Source organism: Temnothorax nylanderi, unplaced genomic scaffold (genome assembly GCF_030848795.1).
Source record: "Temnothorax nylanderi isolate EJ_2023f unplaced genomic scaffold, tnyl_v1.0 TNYL_tig0532_pilon, whole genome shotgun sequence".
NCBI lineage: Eukaryota > Metazoa > Arthropoda > Insecta > Hymenoptera > Formicidae > Temnothorax > Temnothorax nylanderi.
Window position 1 is genome coordinate 67,257 of NW_027249594.1, and position 24,213 is coordinate 91,469.

The window sequence follows — 24,213 nt, forward strand, 5'->3', positions numbered from 1 at the left end:
ATAAGAATATTTTTATAAAAGAAATGTATATATAAATAAATAGAAATCAACACCAATAACAATTATTATTTTTGGGACAAAAGTAACAGACTATTACTTTTGTCCCGACTTATATGTATATCTTAATTAACATCTGATTCACGAAAAAGAATTAAATGGTAAGATCACCATATGTAGATAATTTTTTTGTGGTAAGATCATTATTTATATATGGGGCATTCCATGCCAACTCAAACCGATGATTGTCCTCGACTATTTTTTATTTGGCCGAAATTTTTTTGTGTTTTCATACTAAATGAAAGTAGCTTCCATGATTTTTTTTAGATTTTTATCTATACTCATGCTTAAGTGGATTTAAAAAAGAAAATGCAGTTACAATTTGGAAAATTTCAAATGCCTGTAACTTTAAGAAGAAAAAAGATATTGTAAAAAATAAGGTAGTCTTTTTTTTCGTTTTTCACTGTACTTTTCGAAGAAAATATCGCGAAACAAAGTATTCTCTGCTTTAACAAAAAAACTTCAATTTATCAACAATTTACTGCTTTAAGGTGGTCCTTTCGCCGACACAGCTAGTCAAGTAACAGTCCGTCATGAGGTAATTGAAAACAAACATATTGACAAACATTACACAACATCCCAATAATTATAATAATATAACATGATTTTACACGCATGATTTAATCGTATTTAATTATTTACTAATTTAAAAAATATCACAATAGTAGTGCGGTTGGACTCGTTTTAGGTTAGGTCAGGCATGACAGTACGGGCTGCGTCGGAAGCATCTCAAGCATCACTCGGGTGTGCTCCCTTCTCCTTCTAATTTGCTGAGATAGAAGGAGAGGGGAGTGTGCTCGTGTGCGCTCGGGTGACGTTTCCGAACGCAGCCGTCGCAGCCACGAGTAAAGCAATATGCGATTGGATCCACTACTTATTTAACCTCATATATCAGAGCAAAACATTCGGCAAGCCCTTATTTTCAAGGTACGTACGAAATCCGGAAACTTCAGGGAATATTTTAAGACATGAATAATGTATTCATCTGATCGCTAAGTATATGTATTATTTGTTGAAAACCTCGGCCGTGGCGATTTGCATCATTCTATCTTTCTCGTTCATTAGATGTAAACAAGGATAGAATGACAATAGCACGCTCCGCGAACGCACATTTAGATTGACTTATTTCTTGTAAAGTGTCGGTAACCTCACCTGATTTTTCGTACACATGCCCCTTATTACTGTATATTTAACATATATCAAATTTAGGTACCTATCTAATACTTGTTCTCACGAAAGGACTACCTTAAATGTTGTGTTTTGGTAAAGCAGCAACTTTCACGCGAAACGAGATATTCTCTACTTAAAAAAAAAAGATGTAATATTAGTCATTTATGCACTAAGAAAAAAAAGCTGTTGCTTTAATTAAAATGCTATCACGGGGTGCCAAAAACATAAGTAGTTTATTCAATTGTATTATTATTAGACCCAAAATATCTGGATTATTAAACCAATAATTTAATTATTGATTATTATTAGACCCAATATCTGAATTATTAAACCAATATTTTAATTATTGATTTAATAATCCAAATATTGGGTCTAATAATAATACAATTGAATAAACTATTTATGTTGTTGGCACCCCGTGATAGCACTGCTATATTTCTCAAACTTCTTTTATTAATAACTTTTTAATAAACAACGACCGCCGGCTAAAACCTTTTGAAGGTCACTCAAGATGACGACCTTGACAACATATGTCAAGGTCAAAGTCATTGGTGAGGTTTGATCTTTTATGGATATTAACCCATTATTTAAACAAACGGATATGTGTCTCTTTACATTCAAGTTAATAGAATTCTAAAAAATATTTACATTTGCGTAAATATTTAAATAAAAATATTTCTACACAATAATGTGTTATTTTATTTAATGTCAGAGAGGAGCTTTTATACATATGTACATAAAAAATATTTTATTAAATGTTTTAATATTTACCATATATAATCTCGATTTAATTTACAATTCATCAGTATAACATAATTTATTATTAATTACAATATAAATGCAATTAATACATTTTCTATATTTGCGTTATATTCACTTATTCTTTACATTAACATTATATCCAGCAACTGCACGCAAAGCCTGTTAATGTTTCTACGACTTACGCTTGTTTGCTCTTGCGTAATTTAGATGCGGTGTACATATAATTATAATAAAAATTAATCAATAGCTTTATTACAAAGAATATACTTAACAATGTTATAAGGAAATTAAGGAACAAAAATGCGTAGACATCAATCAGATTTTGTTCCATCCAGCTCTGAGATCTCAGCGGCGTTACTAAAGTTCCATTTGGATGGCGGACGGTGTATTCAATGCTCCAAACAGCTAAATCTAATGGCGGTATTGGCCGATCCCGGAATTCGCTGGATAATCGTTTCATGTTTCTCGTATAACTGTAGGTACAAAAAATGTATTACTATTAATGATGAAAAACTACGCATATTAATTAAAGGAATAGCCAAATATGACAAGATACATAAACAGAAAAGCAAAATTTTATAATTTATTATTTTGTAAACAATTGTTTTTACAGGAATTTTTAAATAGACTGTACCATATTAAACATTAGAGTTTAAACATTACTTGTAATGTAGCTAAATTGTTAATATTTACTACTTAAATAATAATTATTAAAACATGATCGAAATATAATACCTTTCATTGTAAAGTACTTCTTCAATTGCGTGTAATAAAGACTGCGTGGACAAAGTTTTAATGTCCAAGTATATGCCAACACCTTTAGCTACTAATATTCTTGTGTTGGATTTTTGATCCATAAAAAATGGCATTACGATCATTGGTACACCTTTCCAAATAGCTTCATGCGTACTCAGAAGACCACCGTGTGTCCAGACTGCTTTTACATTTTTATGAGCTAAACATAAAGATATATTATAATAAATATTAACTCTCAAAGATTTTATTAGCCGTATATGTCCCGATTAAACTAATAAGGTGATAAACTTTTCAATCAACTATTTTGTTGCCTGTACATCATTTTGAAATAAAAAACAAACTTTATATTGTAATAATAACTACTCTCTTATTATAAAGAAATTATAATATATATTTATATATTTGTAATAATTAAAAACTGAAATTGTTTATAATATAATAGTTGCGAAAAAATTATGAAATAAAACAAAAGAGAGCTAAAACTTGTTTAAAAGAATGTTTTACGTTGATAAAAGAATATAAAGCAATATATAGTCAATTAAACAAATGTTACGAAAATATATACAGAGGGTTCGGTAATAATCGCCGGACCTCTTGTACGCAAGTAGAGTGATGAGTTAAACCGAGTAGAAAAGTCCTCTACCATTTTGCGAAATTCGCAAATATTTGGGAATGGGACATCTCTTCTCGCCGCGCCCTTCTACTATAGTAGAACCGGACACCCTATATATCTCTGCATGTTTCTCGTATTTTCCTAGGAATTGAAAAACGTACATAAAACTTCGCTTTGAGGCATCCATTTCACAATCATTACATTGTCCGGTATTTCAAATGGCACTTCAATATCTAGCTTCCACAGCACTCGTTGCTTCAGTTTCGACAGAGCAAGTATAACGGCTTTAATCTTGTCTAGGCCGACATTTTTCCAGTTTACAATTGTTCCCAACGATATTACGATAGCTCCATTCTTTGCTCCGTCAAGAAATACGCGCACATCCTGCAAAATAATGGTGAACTATAAACATATCAATAATATACAAAAATATGTATCTTAATGAATATAAAAATATAATCGTATAAGTAACCGATTTTTAAATAGATTATATCTAAGCAGAAATTATATTATTAAATTTATTTTAATAAGATTCATACGACATTTTTTTATAAGTTATTGTTATAAATAGAATATTATTATAAAAAATATTTTTACGTTTTTAACACTGCGCGGACACCGTGTTTTTGGAGCACTCACCCGGCAAACCTTGAGACTTTTAAGGGGATGCTGTAGTGGCAGTAATTACCGACATTTTTTTGAACACACAAAACTTTGAATTGGCTTTACGGAATTAAAAAAACTTTTTTACATAATTAAAGTACGCACAAAAACGGCGGAGGGTGCTGCAGTCGATTTTACATCAAAAACGAAAAAAAATTTCTGCACATAGAGCTGTCACTGACGACAATATTTGCTTAATACAAAAATACTGCAGTTTATATATACAAAATGAGATTACAGCACTCTTAGGGAAAATATTTAAGAACAATATCGTGCAATTAGAACTAAGATAAAAGTCTAGAAAAAAAGTTATATGTGTCCAACTTTTATATATGCAAAAGCACATGCAGGTTGATATGATGAGTAGTATTGCGTGTAGCGAGAGATGGCGCAGCAATCGAACAAGGACAGATGTATAATGAGGGTTTTTTAAGAGTTTATACGCTTTCAAACTTTATAAGAACGCTTACACAACGCCGTTGAGTTTTGAACGCTTCCGGAACGCTTATAAAACGCTGTATATAACGTTTCATAAAAGTTCTGGAATGCTGAGGCAACGGTTTTCAGAGAACGCTCAGTAAACGCTGAAACGCATTCGTGCAGAGAGTTTGCTGTCAGACTTTTCAAACGTTTAGCAAATGCTTTTCCCAACGCCGTAAGACAAGCGTTTTCACTCCGTTCAGCAAACGCTCTTCCGATGTGGCGAATTGTAGAGGCGCAGTGAACGTTTTGTAAGGCGTTAACGCAAACGGCTTGGAAACGCCCAAGAAACGCTTTTCCCGACTCCGTAACACAAGCGTTTTCCCTCCGTTCAGCAAACGTTCTTCTAACAATGCCGCTAGGCGGCGCATCTTTCTCGCATTTAAAATACATCCAGCCGCGTATATAAGCAGACCCCCTGCGAGGAGAAAAGAAGAATAAATCGCGGTGGAGCATACTCGGTTATCGCATTATCCAGGCTTGTCTTCGACTCTGCGAATTCTGAGTCTTGTGAGTGCTGTGCCGACAAGGGCTACCTTGGTGTTGCTGGGGGAGCGGACGGCTGGACGGCGGAGCCAGCGCGGTGTCTCCGGAGAAGCAGGTGACTGGACACCCCTCCAAATTGGAGGGCAAGAAGACAACAAGGCTGCCGCTTAAGCGACAGGCTGAAGAGGACTCTTCCAGCCATTCCGGCTTGGAAAAATTACCCCGCGTCGAAACCGACTCTCCTTTACAAGGTAAATTTAATACATCTAATCGCTTCCAATGCCTGGCAGAGACGATAGATTTACTTGAGAGAGATGAGGAGAATTGCGTAGATCAGACAAAAAATGAGCATGTGAGTAGATTAACTAATCGCGACGAAGAATCGATAGAAAATTCAGACGAACATAAGGCAACTAGAAAACCCTCCCCCCCCGATCTATCTTGCAACTAGAATTCATGACTATGCAGAATTTGCGAATCAACTGTGTTTGAAACTAAGATAGAATATTCAAAGATAAAGTAGGACGCTTAAAGAGATTGTGTATTCGTCGATAACATAGATCGCAAAAGTTGGTAAGGAGGGCGACAGTGGTAGCGACCGCTACTACTTCATACGAGTTAGTGTATTACTACGCGCAAGCGGCGCATGCCGCGTGGAAACCGGAAATCGAGACGGTTCGAGAGAGCGTAACAGCGCATGCGTTAGTAAGAACGTGCGTGCCAGCGGCGAGGCGAGTCGCATTCGTGTCCGGTCCGTCCTACTGAGCACATCGTCACGTACTCGTGTATTGTAAATTCGAGATTGTTCGCGAAGTTCGTGCGAATAGAATCATTACTAAGCAATCCTGCTTCCATTGTCAATCCGTTACATGCAATGATCGATTGTATTATTTACGAACGGATCGCTTTACATTTCAACGAGAATATTGGATCCGGCACGCTTGATTCAACAGAGAGAGAGATAGATATCATCGTCACTGCAACTACGTCGATGTTCGAGACGAAGAACGACGGCCATTATACTACGTCGATGTTCGAGACGAAGGACGACGGCCATTATACGTAACTTGAGAATGATCATTCCATATCTATCAATCCGACGATATGGGACTATTGTGATTTGGTCGGACTGACCATCATTTTGAGAACATAATCTATACGATTTGGATGATTAAGGTAACATTTATCTTTGCTTTAACGTTGAGAGACGAGCATTCGTCCATAGTGGAGACTGCTAGATTTACTTCTAGCACGGGAAAAAGGACTCAAAATCCTTTCCCTCATTTCAGACTCACGAGTTAACAAGACGTGGATTCATATTTAAAGAATCCAGCCTGCTATTATTATTTTCATGAGAAAGCATATTGATAAAGATACTGAGCTCAGATTAACGTAATTTATTGTCATTATGGTGAGATTGCAATCCACTTTATTATTCCTTGATTCATATACCGAATCATTTAATGATCGAGTCAAAGTGTTTAACACTAAGTTTATGAAACACTTCAAATGAATCTGTGCTATTCTAACACTTATATGCGTGACAAATTAGAGATATTCCGTTTACGTTCATGGATGTTGCTAATAATTCTCTGCGTTCATTAGAGTTATTCGGATTTGCGCTGTCATCTCGTCTATCAAGCGAGTCGTATTACATTCTTTATTTAATATAAGTAAATCATACCATCGAGGCATTACCTGCTTCGTCTCTTGTCTTTAAAATATTTGAGTTATAAACGTATACATTGCGTTACGTATTAATCACTTTACGAGTATAAGTTCAATTGCGTTTTCTTCTAACATACATTCGAAATTAGTCATTACCGTATATTATTAGTCTATTCTTTGCGATATAATTCTTTCTATATTTTGTGTTCTTTGAATTGAATTGATGAGTCAATTATTATTTACAAGAGCTATTCTATCAGAGTTAATTAATACTTAATAGCTCATCATTTTACATACTGCTTAAACGCACGGATTAGTGTCTGAAGGAATTAATCAATTGATTAAGAAGTTCTTCATATAACTTATAACAGAGTGAACGAGTTGACCCATTAGTTTAATACTGAACATTGTTTGCTATATGTGTATATTTATGCCTATGTATTATATTCTCTTGATTGTGTTGGCAAAATGAGGATTCTTTCTTTGATAACGATTTGAAACTAGTTATATTTGCCTACGTCAATACTTTTCAGAAAGGATAAACTGAGATAATTAATGTTCTTACAGGATTGTTCATAAATAAGAAAAGGATATTTACTACTTTTACGAAGTATTGAATAAGAATAACAGACTCATTGAAAGGATCTTTCTACCTTAATTATTTCTTTGCTTTGTATTCATTCACAGCTCGTATTTATGTTCAACATTCGGGCAGATAACATACACTTTGAATTGTAAAACCACTATACATCATATTGTGAACTTGGTTCGAATACACAATCTCAAATACAGTACATCAATTTAGTTTTGTTTAAGGCTTCCTTCACTAAATCATAAGACCTGGCTTCTGCGCGAGCTAGTGCACTAAACAAACTGAAACAAAGTGTCGGTGAAAATTTTCATTTAAAATATCTTGGCAATCAAATTAAAATACAGTTTTTAAAATTAAATGATTTTGTCGGGTTTAAGAAATTTGCAATAGACAAAAAGTACGCGTTCCATACCTATTCACTCCCAGAGGATAAGACTATTACCGTAACCTTGAAAGGCCTTCCAAATATTCCAAACTTAACGGTCTCCAATGAACTAAAAAAATTTGGAATTGAAATCAACTCGTGTGCACAACTTAATGACAAAAGTAGCATATACGCTACATATAAAATTAACTTAAGCGCTAAATTCTCACTCACTCAACTTAGAAAAATCCGATATTTATTCTATTCGAGAATCTACTGGGATAAGTTTATTAACCGCAAAATCATTCTACAATGCTTCCGTTGCCAAGCGTTTGGCCATACGTCAGCCAATTGTTTCAAAAAACCAAGGTGTGTTAAATGTGCAGAGAATCATCTAACATCGGATTGTAAAAAAGATTTAAATACTCCGGCCAAATGCTGTAATTGTTCGGGGGAGCACCCAGCTAGCTATTCAAAATGCCTGTCTTATCTAAAATTCTTAGAAAAACGGACGACTACTCGCCCGTCTGGCTTGTCGCTGCATGAACCAAATAAAAATTTGCATGACAAAGAAACTTCTGGCACACGGCGTAAATCTATGTTTTAAAACCTAATTGGTCACGACTTTCCTTTGTCGGGCGGATCGACTGTCTCAACGAACAAACATGTTTATTCGCCACCAAAAACATATGCTGAGGCCTTGAAACATACAAACGTACCAAACAAGATATCAAGTAACTTTACACACACAGACGATATAGCCGATTTTAACGGCTTAATCTTTGAAATTAAAAAGCTAAGTCAACTAGTAAACATAAAATCGATGTTTAATATTATACGTGAGCTTAATAAAAAACTAGCAGCATGCACTGATGGATTTAGCAAATTACAGATGTTTGTTGAGGCAGCCGATCTTATAAATTAAAAATGATTCCTTCTCCCTCTCCCCTAAGGATTTGTTTGTGGAACGCCACAAGCTTAAATAATAAAGAACTTGAACTAAACCATTTCATGTGTGCTAATAACATTGATATAGCCTTAATAACCGAAACGTGGTTGCATCCTGGTACCAAGTTAAAATTTTCCGGTTTTGATATTATCCGCTCGGACGCACCACGCGTTATAGCGGGAGGATTAGCGATCATCATTAGTAAGTCTCTGCGTTATCATACTTTTCCTATCCCTGACATAGATGGATGCGAAGTTCTTTTAATAAAACTGCTATCGGGCCTGAGCTTGACGTTGGGGGTTACTTACATCTCTCTTAAGAAGAACTTTGACTTTAATAAATTTAATGCGATTTTTCAAGATTTGTCGAATGACAAGATTCTAATAGGCGGTGATTTTAATGCTAAGCACCGCTGCTGGAACAATTTCAGTAATGACAGTAGAGGCATCAAACTGCTAAATTATACAAATAAAAACAATATTAGCATTATGCATAGTTCAACATATTCGCATAAGATGCCCCACAGGCGTCCTTCTAACATTGATCTTTTCGTAGCTAAAAATCTGAATTACGATTATACTTGTGTAACAGCGAACGAACTTTCCTCCAATCATCTTCCTGTACTTCTGAATCTTGAGAAATCGCAAATAGAGAGAAAATTCAACCAATCTCGTAAAGTTAATTGGGAAGCTTTCAATTCTGCTACCAACAAGTGGAGATTAAGGCATAGTCTGCAGAGCCAAGAAGAGATTGATATTTATATTCGCGATTTGCAACAGTTTCTCTGTGGAGCCTTCAAAAAGGTCTCCGAAGTACAAAACTTCAACTTCAGTCATATAACGTCTGATCCCTCTACAGCCTCTGAAATAAATAAGCTCATCAAACTTCGTAATTATTACAGAAGGAAATACCAGCATGCTGATCTCGATAAGCATAAGCATTATCAAAATATACTTAATACCATCATACAAAATAAATTAAGCGAAGTAAAAAATAAAAAATGGGCTGAGTGCTTAAAAAATGCGAAAGTTAGCGATAATAGCATTTGGGGACTGTGGAAGGTTCTACAGAGAAATAAAACACCCGCACCACCGTTTGATCTCGGTAACAACACATACGTGTACGATCCAAAGGAAAAAGCAGAATTACTGGCGCAAAACTTCCAAAAAATTTATCAGGAAGCAGACAGCCTGGTATCTCCACACGAAAACATCGTAAATAAATACGTTGAACATCTAGACGAAAAGACCCCGCAATGCGATTTGAAATTCATAACCTCGCCTGATCTCTAATATTATTAAATCCTTTCCTAACAACAAAGCTCCAGGCTCAGACAAGGTCACAACTGTTATGCTTAAAAAATCATTTTTTAAAATCGTTCTTCAGATCTACTATATTATTTTAAGCTCATTTCGTTTGTATTACTTTCCATCATGTTGGAAGACGGCAAAGATTCTCGCTTTCCCCAAGCTGGGCAAGGCACAAACATCACCAATAAATTACAGACCCATCAGCCTCCTAAGCTCTTTGAGTAAAGTGTATGAAAGAGTTCTGCTTACCCAGATTGATGCCTTCCTGTCAACAAATAATATCATAATTAACGAGCAGTTCGGTTTTAAGTCTCGTCATTCTACAATTCAACAATTGCTTAGAGTCACAGAATTCTTTGCAATGGAAATTAACAAGAAAAGAAATTCAGCAATGCTATTATTTGACATTCAAAAAGCATTTGACTCAGTCTGGCACAAGGCTTTGTTATATAAATTAAACACTCTTAGCATGCCGGAATACATAATTAAAATCTTACGCTCTTATCTAAGGAATCGCTATTTTACAGTCACTTTTGAGGGAGAATCTTCCTCCGTTTGCAAAGCTATGTCTGGTGTTCCTCAGGGCTCCATATTGGGGCCAATTCTCTTCAACATATTCATTAACGACATTCCCAAAGACCCGAAAACAGAATTGGCAATCTATGACACTGCCGTGTATACTTCTTCTTGGAGTCCGGCTTTGCTCGTCAGCAGATTGCAAAAGCATGTTGATGCCATCGTCCAATTCTTTCGGGATTGGAGGATGACAATCAATAATGAGAAAACCGAGGCGATAATCATAACTCGTAAAAAATTTCCTAAACCTCCTTCTATAAGGATGTCAAATTTTAAAGTCCCTTGGGCTAATAAAGTTAAATATCTTGGAGTCAATATTGATACGCAACTGAAATGGAAACCTGCCATAGACGAAAGAATCTGTAAAACACAGGGTGCCCTTAGAAAATTATACCCTCTTATTAAAGGGAAGAGCGATCTCAAATTAGAATATAAAATTATGTTATATAAGACTTGTGCCAGAACCGTTTTACTATATGCAGCTCCGGTCTGGGCGGCAGCTCACAAATCGCATATCAAAAGAATTCAAATCATGCAGAACAAATTTCTTCGCATCATCGTTAATATTTCTAGAACGCGCATCTCCGATTTGCATACACAAACACAAGTAGAGTATGTTAATAAAGTTATTTATGGGATGATCACTAAAGGCTATAAACCTGATCACGAAAATCCTCTCATCAGCAACATCGGAAATTATAGCACAGATAAAATTCCAATGACTATTAGATGCAAGCTACTTAAACATTATTTAGATTCAATGTAAATATATCCTTTTCCTTTTCCTTTTCCCCTCTTTCTCTCCTCAAAGCCAGGTTTACAGGTAATGTGTCATGGGTTTTTTGTAAATTTTTTCCCAATACTTACACTCGGAAAATAAACTGCTTTTCCATAATGCATTCTATATGTAAAATACTAATACATGTATGTTTTATGCAGGTAATAAGTTTGTTCCTGGGTACTGCAAGAGAAAGTTAAAGGATCCTAAAAAAAAAACTGCGAAAAGCAGATTTTAACATTTAACGCTCTTTACGCCGTTTCTTCTAACGACAAGAGTAAACGCCCGTTAAACGCTCAATAGAAGCTGCACGCAGTTTTCAATGATAAAAGCAAACGCTTTCGACTTATTAAACGCTTAACAGAGGATCTCTAAATGTTTTAAAGAACTCTCAGCAAACGTCATACGTCATGTAAACGCTGTGCAAACTCTCAAAAACGCTATATACAAACGCCTTTCAAACGCTGCAGCGTTGCAATTTCCGCTTTACGAACTCTCTACTGACCGTTTCTAAACTCTCAACGAACTTCCGCAAACGCTCATGTAAACGCTGTGCAAACTCTCAAAAACGCTATATACAAACGCCTTTCAAACGCTGTAGCGTTGCAATTTCCACTCTACGAACTCTCTACTGACCGTTTCTAAACACTCAATGAACTTCCGCAAACACTCACGTAAACGTCAAACAAACGTTTATAAAACTTCTCATTTTCGCCAGGGGGCCATGGTATCCGCGCAGTGTTAAGTTTAGCAATATGTCTTGCAATATTTATCCTTTGCCTGTAATTCACTGATTTTTCTAAACACTAGACACCACAGACGCGCGCTTCGCGCGCACTATTTAGCTTTAACATTATGCTATTACTATTACACTATTAACTTCTTGATACACACAACTGTCAAAATATACGATAACAGCTGCAAATGAAGTAAGCGCAGCGAGAAAACCAATTGGCATCGCGAAAAAGCGACAACAATAAACTTCGATAGATTCGAGTATCGACTTTACATCTCTTTTTTAGATATGGACTAGAACACTACAAGTGCGCGCTACGCGCGCGCCATTCAGATTTTTCATTACAAACAGAAGCGACACGAGTGAAAGACGCCGCGATGCAAAATTCGAGACAACCAATCAGCATCGCGGAAAAGAGGCCTCAATTCTTCGATACAAATGAATTTCACTCAGTTAACATGCCATTTTTAAGATTGGATTAATTAACCCTCCGTCAATCGTCATTTTTTTACTAATGCTGTCAGCCATCTGGGGGGCTTTTAAGTCCATCCTATGTTATTTTTATGTTCTAGGCTTTCAAAAAATCAAAAAAAGTTCTGAGTTACTTGTCAACATTTCTACGACAATATCCAATAGGTTTATAACCAAATATTAAACCAAATTGTTTATAAAAAATAAAATTTGAACATAAATGAGAAAAAATGGAAATTTATTTAAAAATTTATAACTTTGCAACAAATAAATATTAACAAAAATGATTGCAGAGTTTTGTACTTCAGACTATGACCTTTCAAAAGAATCTAGTCTTTTTTGGATCGACTCCAAAAAGTATAATTATTTTAACAAATAAAAATAGTGAAATTTTAGAAAGGTTTATTGGTATGCTAAATACAGAGAAAAATAAAGTTTAACTTTCTTTTCCTTAAAAATAAATTTTTATTGTAAAAAATTGTTAGTTATATAAAGTATATATTATTACAAATATATATATAAAAGATAATTATAAATAACAAGTAAAAAAATAAAAATAAAAAAGTATTGTTCGACGTTCCTCTTCGCCATTTTATAAATAATACTCTACTAACAATAAGAATAGAAGTGTTTTAATTAGCAAAAACTATTTGAAATATAGTGAAAAAACAAAAAAAAACAACATTTACTTACGCCGTCTATTTGGGTCGTTTAGAACACTTAATTTTGCTAGGTCGTTGTTTGAACATGCATTGACAGAAATCGGCGTCACCACGGCAGCGAAACCTCTCTACTGTAAACTTTTTTTTAGGGGGGAATACCAAACACCGCCTCCTTCTCTCCACGATAAAATGCACAAAAGAAATTTTGGGTTTTTAAAGCCCCAGATTATAAAATTGAATAATAAATAAAAATTATATTATAACATACGATTGTTATTTATTTAATTATAAAGATGTTGGAAATATAGCATACATACATAGGTATTTTTCCCAAAGTTTTATTTAAATCAAACAAGTATTACAATAAAAAAAGAGAAAACTCTGATTCAAGAGGTGGCAAGTAAATTTTCGAGCGTTTCAAAATATCGTATTAATGTTCTTCAACTTGAGAAGTAAATCAAAGTGACGTATCATTAGTTAAAAGAAACGTTTCTGTTACTATACGACATGTTATTTTGAGGAACAACAGTAATTTATTGTAATAAAATGACTGAAATCTCAAACGTATACAGGGATGGGGTATGTTGGCTCATATCAAGGCACGCTTAGCTTGACTTGTTGCCGCGCGCGTGAGATCTGTGTGAGTATGTGATTTGCTACCTACAGTGCTGATAGAAGCTAGATATATATTTATATTAATATTTTTATATTGAAGAAAGTTACATCTAAAATAGTTTACAATTGTTTTTCTGCAACAGCATTTTGCTATTCGATCATTACAAAATAACTTTAAAAGATACAATCTGTATCAAGAAGTACATATCTGTTACCCGTTTTGTGTTTCTATTACGTTTTCATTAATTTAACATGGACTTTTGGTCGCATAGCCAACTTACCCTACTATCGGGGCAAGTTGGCTACAATGCAGAATGTTCGTATTTCACTTATTACAAAGAAACGATACAGTATACAGGAGCGTTCCTGGCATGAAAATGTAGAGAAAGGTTCTCTTTATCATATTAGTACTGTTTAAGGGGATCCTAAACTGACCCAAATTACCGACAATTGCAGTCAAAGCTCGTTCTTTGAAACGGCTTTATAGATCGCAAAATCCTTTTACAGGAGTAAAGTATAGGTACTAATGAAGAGTGGGATTATAAAAAATTAGTGATAATTGAAAAAAAATGTAAAAATGCTGTCACCTCATAACCTTATTTTCTAATATAAACAGTTGTATAAGTTATATGTACGAAAGGAAATGTTCCCACTCTTCAGAATACGTGCACAAACAATAACGTACCTTTGAAATTGAGATTGAAAGCCTGGAAAAAAAATTAGAGCTTTGAAGAAATCGTGCATATTTTCCACAAAAATATACACGCAGGCTAGTAAGCAGAGATGGCGCAGCAATCGAAACAAGGACAGATGCCTCTCGTTAGACAAGGACAGATATAGATATATGACATAGAAAACAGGATTAGACATGTTGACATTACCGACATCGAGGAAGTTCGGCCTTCGCTTTAGGATCCCCTTAATCATGATAACTAGTTGTTTAAAAACTCAAATGCCGAAATTGTGAAAACAGTGCCAACAAGCCCCGGTCCCCCCACGTTTGATTTCAGTCATTTTATTACAATAAATTACTGTTGTTCCTCAAAATAACATGTCGTATAGTAACAGAAACTTTTCTTTTAACTAATAATACGTCACTTTGATTTTCTTCTCAAGCTGAAGAACATTAATACGATATTTTGTAACGCTCGAAAATTTACTTGCCACCTCTTGAATCAGAGTTTTCTCTTTTTTTATTGTAATACTTGTTTGATTTAAATAAAACTTTGGGAAAAGTACCTATGTCATAAAAGAGATATTTTGTGATAACTTTTCCATGGTTTCTTTTGCTATAAATACATAAACGGAACGCCTTGCCAACTTGTCCCTTGTGCCAACGAGCCCCGGTCTCCCTTACACATGTAATGTATATATGCAAATTGTATAAGAAATAAAAGCGCATCCAAAAACTCTTATAAATTTGGAATTGTACAAGAAATTATCGATTTATTAAAAACAAAATTGGTAAGTGTTAATATTAATGGCGATTTCAAAGACCTCACCGATTTCAAAGACCTTGACATATATTGTCAAGGACACGGCTCTGCTTAACTTGCATAAAGTTTTAGTTGTCGCTCGTTTTTGTTAAAAAGTTATATTATTAACCAAATAAATTTAAATGTTTAAAAAATATAACAGTTATCCTTAGTATTGCAAGACAAATGATTAATATGTACGTGGAAGTGTAGTAGATTCATGAGCGGAGAAGAGGTTTTGCCCCTCTTCTTGCACCACTCTCCAGAAACCCACACCCTTTTTATAAGATAATTGTATCTTAAAAATAAAATTTCAGATAAGTTTTTAACCTTCCACGCAAAGCGAGGACCATTTCACCCCACTCACCGCTAACAGGACGTTGAAAACCCACGTGGAACCGTGCATAACAGATATCGATTGGCGTGTAAGAGGGTAAAGACAGAAAAATTCAGCAAAATAAAAATACCTCCTTAAATATATATGGTGTTGTAAAAAATTATGTTCTGTTAAATTTTTTTGTTAATGACTTATAATAATTACAACGAATAACAATGACTAAAATCTTTTGAAAGTTACTCAGGGTCCTTGATAATATTTATCAAAGTCTTTAAAATCGATGAGGTCGCCATTAATATTAATATTTGCCACAAAATTAAACATTTTTCTGATCTAATTATTTATTCAAAATCTTGCTAATTAGAATAGTATTTGTTACAATATCCTGAATATAGCGGAACAATCTGTGCAACAAGAGATGATAAGTCCTAGTCCGAAAATCTTTGAATACTAAATAATAATAGACAATAATTTGACCAGAGTTTCGTTAAAATTACATTTCAGTATACACAATTTTTTTGTTAATATTCTTATCGTAGTTTTTGTTAAATTGTGTTTCTTAAGTAAGAAGTATAATTTCTCTTACCTCAGGATATGTTACGACTACTTCGCCGGTAATTGGTTGCACGGCCTGGGCATTCAGTCCTGCGATCTCCAGAGTGTTCGGCGGCAATGGAATTGCAGGTTCGAACGCAGGATGACTATTAATTAGTACTATATTAATTCTGTCTTTTTCTATTTCATGTAATGGCCTGATTGCATGGCCTATATATTCCTCCGAAAGTCGTTGAATAACAGCGAAGTAATAGTAATGTCGTATCAGATTATCGACAATGTAATATAGAGCATTCCATGTTCTCAGCCACAAACCTCCAGGTTTTGCAATGGCTGCATGTGTATATGGTCGAACAGTCGGATAACTTGGACCACCGATATAATCCTTAAGCCAAGGTGCAGAACCATATGGAATATAACCTACTATAGGTGGCTTACCTTTAGCAACCTGAAAGAACAGTACCTATAGGCTGCGTTCGGAAACGTCACCCGAGTGCACACGAGTATACTCCCTTCTCTTTCTATCTCAGCGAGTTAGAAGGAGAAGGGAGTATACCCGTGTGTACTCGGGTGACGTTTCCGAACGCAGCCCTACAGATAATGGAAGGAGCTAAAACTGAATACTTATTATTTTGCAATAAATAAACAAAATAAAATATGTGAATCCGACAAACCAAGTTGGCTCACGGTTTTTCGATGTTCATATCGGAAAAGACGTTATATATTGCCAGTCACGGTCGATTTAAGAATTACTTTAATTAAAATAAAATATATTAAGTACTATTTTGCGGAAAAGAGTCGTCACTTTTATTAGCAGATAATACAAAAATAATAATGTAATTGAAGTTTGGAGCGTTCTTAAAGCAAAAATTAAATATTTTCCCTAATAAAAAAATTATAAAAAGAAATATTTATATATATATATATATATATATATGTATATAAAACAATAAAATTACAACAAAATAACAAATTAAAAAGTAATAAAGAAATGACAAAAGATAAAAAAAATGAAATTTTCTCGAAAACGATGATTCCTGCGTTTTGTGCCAAAATGTACAAATACTTATGAGGGCAATCTTTATATAATCCATTACGTTAAAGAAAAAATAGTTTAGTAACAGCCAGAGCCCGAAAGTTATCCGTTTAGTCCGAAGTATCAGGGCATACTTGTATATGTACGAGAAATTTGTAACGATTATTCCTGCATTTTGTACAAAAATATACAAGTGCGAAAACAATTTTTAAGATCCACAACGCGTTATGAGAATAATTAGTAATTAGTAACAGTCGAAATCCGGAACTACTCCGTTTTATACGAAGTATTCGTACTTATACATATGTAAGAAAAATTTCTAACGATTCTTCCTGTGTTTTATGTCATAAAATGTACAAGTGCGAGGACAACTTATCAATAATTACTTAATAATAATAAAACGCTACTAATATAACATTTATATTAAAATTATATTGTTAGCTAAATATAACTTTAAACAATTACATTTTTAAATAAATTAAATAAATATCCTACATTAAAATATTATCTAAATTTTCTAAATAAATCACATAAATAGACATTTCAGCTTTTATTTTTAGAAAATGATAGAACAAGATTAATAATTTAGAGGACATATGTTCGAGTTAGGAGTGTAAAAAGTAGAAACAATTAACTATTAGGAATTTTTTATTTTATACGTGCCAATAAACTATAATTTTCTTACTATCATTAATCTTAGAGATTGTCCTCTCAAAATGTACATTTTAGTACAAAACGCAAAAACAATTATTAAAAATGTGTTGTTTTACATATGCAAGTACGCGCGGATACATCGTAAATATTAAGCGAAGCACTTCCGGAACTCAACTTTTACAAACTATTTTTTTTATAACGCAAAGGATCTTAAAAATTGTTCTCGAACACAAACATTTTGTCACAAAAGGAACAATCGTTAAGAATTTTTCTTACATATACAAAACGCAAAGATACTTCGCAATAAAAAAAAAGCTTCCGAAATTTGGCTGTTAACCCATTAACGACCAAGATCGTTGATTTTTCAACATATTTTTGAACCTCGATCATTTTTATGCCTGTAACAGAGGAATAAATGGATCAACGTTAGTGTTCCTTATATTTTCGGGTATGCTCTAACAGAATTTGGGCTTAGAATAGAGAATTTCCAACTACAAAATTAAATATGGCGGCCTCTGTACAAAGAAATGAGAAAAAATTGTTCATTTTTAATGTTTATGATTTTTTTTCGGACTGAAATCGCGTAGAAATCTGGAATATCGCTCAATCATCGGTGCACAAAATTGTTGAAGTTTAACAGGAATTTTTTTTATATTCATGTTGATGACTTTTCCTTCCAAAATGGCGGTTAGAACGTAAAAATGTCCCCAAAATTAGAGTTTTTCGCTAATATTTCTTATTTATTACATTATTTAATGCTTATTATGAGTTCAAATGATAATTATCGAGTCTTCTAACGATGGTTGACGCAATAATCAATTTTCAAAATGGCGGGTCCGATATGGCGGCCCCAAAATGGCTAAGACTCAGTTATTTCTTGTATTTTGCGACAAATTTTTTATTTCTATGAACATCTTATAGATAGAAATCATAGGTAGGAAAAGTCATCAACATGAATATCAAAAAAATTCCTGTTAAACTTCAACAATTTTGTGCACCGATGGTTGAGCGATATTCCAGATTTCTGCGCGATTTCAGTCCGAAAAAAAATTATAAACATTAAAAATGAACAATTTTTTTTCATTTCTTTGTACAGAAGCCGCCATATTTAATTTTGTAGTTGGAAATTTTCTATTCTGAGCCCAAATTCTGTTAGAGCATACCCGAAAATATAAGGAACACTAACGTTGATCCATTTATTCCTCTGTTACAGGCATGAAAATGAGGTTCAAAACATGTTGAAAAATCAACGATCTTGGTCGTTAATGGGTTTATACAACCAAATTGTGTTTCAAGTCTGACGATTTGTCGCCGCGCAGTTTACTATGGTTGGAATAATATTTGTCTATTAAAAATAATTTAACACAAACATCCTGTTACGGCTTTCCTTGCCCTATTCTTTATACTGAATTTTAATCCTCGGAGCCATTTAAAAATTATTTAGTTTATATAAGTTTATATAAGCATATTATTTATGTATATAGTTATGTATGAAGTTTGGTGCGTCCTAAAAGCAAAAATTAAAAGCTTCAATTTAAAAAATAAGAAAAAGAAATCTATTTTCATATAAAACAAAAAATTAATTTAAAATTAATAAAAAGTAATGAAAAATAAAAGAGGTCGCAGACTATTTTCTTTTGACATAAAACGCAAAAACAATTGTTAAGAATTCTTATTATATATATGGAAGTATACGCGGATACTTCGAACTAAACGGAGCACTTCCAGGGCTCGACTGTTAATACTGTTATTTTTCGAACGTAATAAACTAAATAAACATTAAAATTTATCCTCGCGCTTATACATTTTAGAAAAAACGCAGGAATCATCTTTTCGTGAAAATTATATTCTACGACCTCTTTTATTTTTTATTATTTTTTATTAATTTTAAATTAATTTTTTGTTTTATATAAAAATAGATTTCTTTTTCTTATTTTTTAAATTAAAGCTCTTAATTTTTGCTCTTAGAACGCACAAACTTCATACATAACTATATATATATATATATATATATACAGTGCCTACCGAAAGTTCCGGGCCACCTAAATAATTTGTGAATGGTTTGAAATATAGGATTGAAATTTATAGGGATACAATGGGATCACAAAGTCTATTATTTAACCACAAAAACACCCACCACCACACCCCCGGGGGACGGGGGGAGGGGGGAGCCAAAAAATCTTAAATGGCATGTGGGGTTGAGTGAGGGCTCGTTCGAAAGGGCTTTCCGAGACGAAAACAACGCGATGTTGCCGAGGTCTCTACAATTTTTTTTCGCAGTTATGATTATTTGAACATTTCTATTGAGATTTTGCGATAGCGAGGGCCCACGGCGACAACAGAAGAAAGATAAGGCTTCACGCGAGCACGCGCGTTCCTGTGTGTGTGTGTGTTTACTAGTACATTAGTTTAATCATTACCTGATTAGCTTAAATACACTATTTGATACGCGTATCAAACAATCGATGTAGACTAGCACAATAGCCCCGGGACCGAGCATGTTATATTTATACGTATACGGCATTGAGAAGCGCGCCATGCTCTCCCCACTTTGTCGCTCTCCCCACGCGTCTATGCGCGGAGGACTAATGTTCTCTCGTGGAATGGAGTATAGACACTTTTAATTTGCTACGTAAACACACTTGATTTATAAGGCAACTTCGCTAAGTTGCTTGCAGTTTAAAAATAGACTAAATAATTAAAGTTCACTAAAGTTGATTGACTTTACCTCCCATAATCCATAGAAACATTGAGTTAAAGCAATGTCCTGCACTATAACATCAAACTCGATAGTTTTAATCATTTCCAAAAGCTCTTTCGCTGCTTTAGTATTTGTCATTGTGTCACATGCGTGAATACCCCACTGATATGTAAAATACGCCGTATAAAGTACGCTGTACTGTTCCCATTCAACTGGGTTATAATCCTCAGCTTCTTCATTAGTTTGCAAATCGAAAACCTGAGAATAATAAGTACATTACTAGCCATACAGGAGAAGAGATATAAAAATATGATAAATTAGCATCTCCGAAAGCATATCTTATATAAAAGAGAAAATATTTTAAAATAAAAAAGTAATATTTTTTGTTATTTGTTTTATAAATTGCAAATAATTGATTTATGTCTCTCAGAATGTTTCCAAATTTGAAATTTCATAACATTTACTCACGGCGTACGTCAAATTCTGCGCAAGTTTTCCTTTAACCTTAGTCTCATGTATGCTGATTGAGTGTACATGATGGCCTTTGCGAAGCAGTCCTTTAACCAAATGCTCTGTCCAGATGTGATGGCTAGTCGACTGAATAGGCTCTATTACTAAAATCGACAATGGTTTCGACGCTATCACGAGATCACCTATTAAGATATAACAAATAAACAAAATGACACGACTTAACATTATTGTTGCGCAAAACTTCTCGCGTGGTCTCTCAATCAGACGATAAGACCGAATGTATCAGCATGCTTAGTATAGCATTCCCCCTCTCCTCATTTTGAGATAATAGCGTTCATCATAACATCACTTTATCTAACAGGCTAATAATATTGGATTTTCTCGACAACTTAGCTGTACAATCATAAAAATAAGAAGAAGAAAAATACATAAACGAATCATTAATAATATGTACATGTATATGTAAGTATTGTAGATAGTACGCAGTATCTATTCACTCCTTATTGCTATTATTACTGAAATTGAATGACGACATTCACATGCAAGATAATTATTCAATCAGTGTTGGTTACGTAATACATGATTGGTCATTATAGGGGAGAGTTTCCAAGTAGCAAAGTGACGTCAGAAGACGACATAATGACTATTTTTAGTCATTTTTTATCTATGCCCAAGTAGCAAAGTGACGTCAGAAGACGACATAATGACGTCTATTTTTAGTCATTTTTGGTCTATGACGTCGGCGACTAATAATAGACGTTCATAAGACGTCATTTCTTAGACCATCTGAAGACGTCATTTTAAAGGCGTCTTAAAGTCCAAATAAGGTCTTTTTGTAATATAACTATTTTTACTTCTTAATATTGTATAATAAAGTAATAATAATATAAAAACCACAAAATTAACTACAATATGTTTGTTTCGCAACTTTATGATTGAAGTGGTGAATTTATGGTATAAGTGGATGTGGTTGCGTGTAATTATAGTTTTATGATAACTATTTCATGCAGTGTTATAGCTATCAAGAAGATATTATTACAAGATTTTTGAACATTTTAAAGATGTACCTGTTATAGACAAGTACATCAGTTAATAAGGAAGCATCAGGGTCAGAAGATCGTCACTGTCCACTGGATCATCGAAGTCAAGCAACACGGGCGCGGTACTGTACTAGGATGGGTGACCGCCTTGAGAGAGGAGCGGGGCTATACGCACACGATATGTAAAGAAACAGTTAAGAAAGCGTTATTTTTCCTAGCTAAAGAAAGAGAACGTTTTTTTATAAACGTTTATCAAGTGGACATTTTAACATTTTAATTTCATAAAAAACATTTAAGAACATTTATAGAAACCGGTAAGTCGTACGACAGCGGTATTAGACCGTCGTGAGACAGGTTAGTTTTACCCTACTGATGACCAGTCATTGCGATAGTAATCCTGCTCAGTACGAGAGGAACCGCAGGTTCGGACATTTGGTTCACGCACTCGGTCGAGCGGCCGGTGGTGCGAAGCTACCATCCGTGGGATTATGCCTGAACGCCTCTAAGGCCGTATCCTCTCTAGTCAAAGGTGGCAATGATATCTCTAGGAGTCTCGTGAGTCGAAAGGCTCAAAACAATGTGACACACTACTAGTACATTGGTCCTATTTTTGCCGTCAATAAGACGTCAAAAAATGACGGCTCATGGACGTGACATATCGACGTCATTTTCGGGTCTCATGAGACCCTATTTAGGACGTCTAATTGGTCATTTTATGACCAAAATTTAATGCCATTTTAACGTCATTTTGCTACTTGGGTTGCCGAATGCTTAAGTTCTTTTTTATTATATTTCCCATTTGGTAGTGATGTGTACGCAAATAAACGTTGGAAATTGTAGCTTGATGTTTCAGGCACCTAGTATTACATGTTTAACCTTTTACCAATAACAAATTAATTTGTTATTTTGTAACATGCCGCATGTAAGTCTTTTTGTAACATGCTGCAAAAGGTACCTATGGGTTTTTTAAATCATACCTCCTTGAAAGTATCGAATTTATTAACAAAAATAGTTAAAAATATAAGATTAATGAAAGGAATCACTAACTTATACTATTTTATCAAAAAATAATTTATCAAAAAAAAAGGATTAAGGGGGTAGACAACCTTGACAAGCAAAAAAATAGACTTTTTTTTTAAGTTAAATATTTAAGAAATAAAAAATATTGAGTATTTAAAACTTTGGTATTTAAAACCACATAATTCTATATTCTTTTATGGTTATTGTTAAAATGAATCATTAAAAAATATTAATATATATAAGAACGGGAGTTATCGGTAATGAACAGAAGCAGTTCTGTAGCTAGTAATAGACCTGAAATCTCGAAAATGGCTCCAATAATTTCTTTTAAAAATTTTTTAGAAGGTGAAAACAATATCTAAAATGTATTTGAAGCAAAATTTAAAAAAAAATTTTTTTTTAATTTTATTAAAGAAAATGCAATTTTATAGGGGAGACCGGGACGAAATCGTGACTATTTTTTCGGTGCCGATTTTTAACAACAAAATAAATAATTTTAGTAAAATGTGGTATACCGTTGTAAAGAGTGAACCATTGGCTACAAAATAAGAACATTTTTGGTCTACGTCGCTTTGTTCACCTGGTAAAAAAATTTTACTAGATTCGTGTTCAGCATGCATTACTCTTCAGAATCACTTATTTCGAGATTCGGAGAGAAAATAATATTTAAAATTTTTGACGCGCAAAAAATTTTACTTTTGACCTCCAAAAACACGTTTGCCTTAATGAAAATTACAACATGGCATATAATCTCACTAAACTCCGTTGGTCACATGGGCACCATAAGTAGTGTTTACAATATTAATGGCGAGTTCACACAACATACAGATAATTGTAGTGACGACTCCGCCCCGGTGACGACTCCGCTCCGGTCTCCCCTATTCTCTGCTTTAACCAAAAATATACTTTGTATTTATACTTGGTTAAAGCAGCTAGAGAATATATTCTCTGTTTTAACCAAAAGCATAAACAGTTATAACTAACGTATTCTCTACAATTAAAACCACAAACTTGAGAAGACTACATTAATTTCATAACCTGTCAAGTCATCAACTTTAAGGAGGCTCTTACCTCGATCATAAAACGACAGATCTTTATGAAATTAAATTATGTTGTAAAGTGAACCACAACGAACCGATGCCCAAAACTTTAGCATAGGTTGACGATAAAAATTTTAAAAATATCAGTATTGAAATTCGCATTTTTAACACAGGGC

General features: G+C 33.9%; 1 protein-coding gene and 1 long non-coding RNA gene across 2 annotated transcripts; both read right to left on the reverse strand.

Moving 5' to 3' along the window:
- Window positions 1-1,960: 1,960 nt before the first annotated feature.
- LOC139783700 (UDP-glycosyltransferase UGT5-like) lies at window positions 1,961-21,226 on the reverse strand. Its single transcript, XM_071722845.1, has 6 exons — window positions 20,935-21,226; window positions 20,494-20,724; window positions 16,107-16,523; window positions 3,520-3,742; window positions 2,725-2,944; window positions 1,961-2,462 (listed from the first exon to the last, which is right to left on the reverse strand). Exons 1-6 carry the CDS (start codon window positions 21,160-21,162, stop codon window positions 2,168-2,170), a joined length of 1,614 nt encoding a protein of 537 aa, XP_071578946.1. The 5' UTR covers window positions 21,163-21,226; the 3' UTR covers window positions 1,961-2,167.
- LOC139783703 (uncharacterized) lies at window positions 7,668-13,117 on the reverse strand. The gene is made up of 3 exons (XR_011721352.1): window positions 10,368-13,117; window positions 10,120-10,135; window positions 7,668-7,741 (listed from the first exon to the last, which is right to left on the reverse strand). It is a non-coding gene; the product is annotated as an uncharacterized lncRNA (long non-coding RNA).
- Window positions 21,227-24,213: the final 2,987 nt, after the last annotated feature.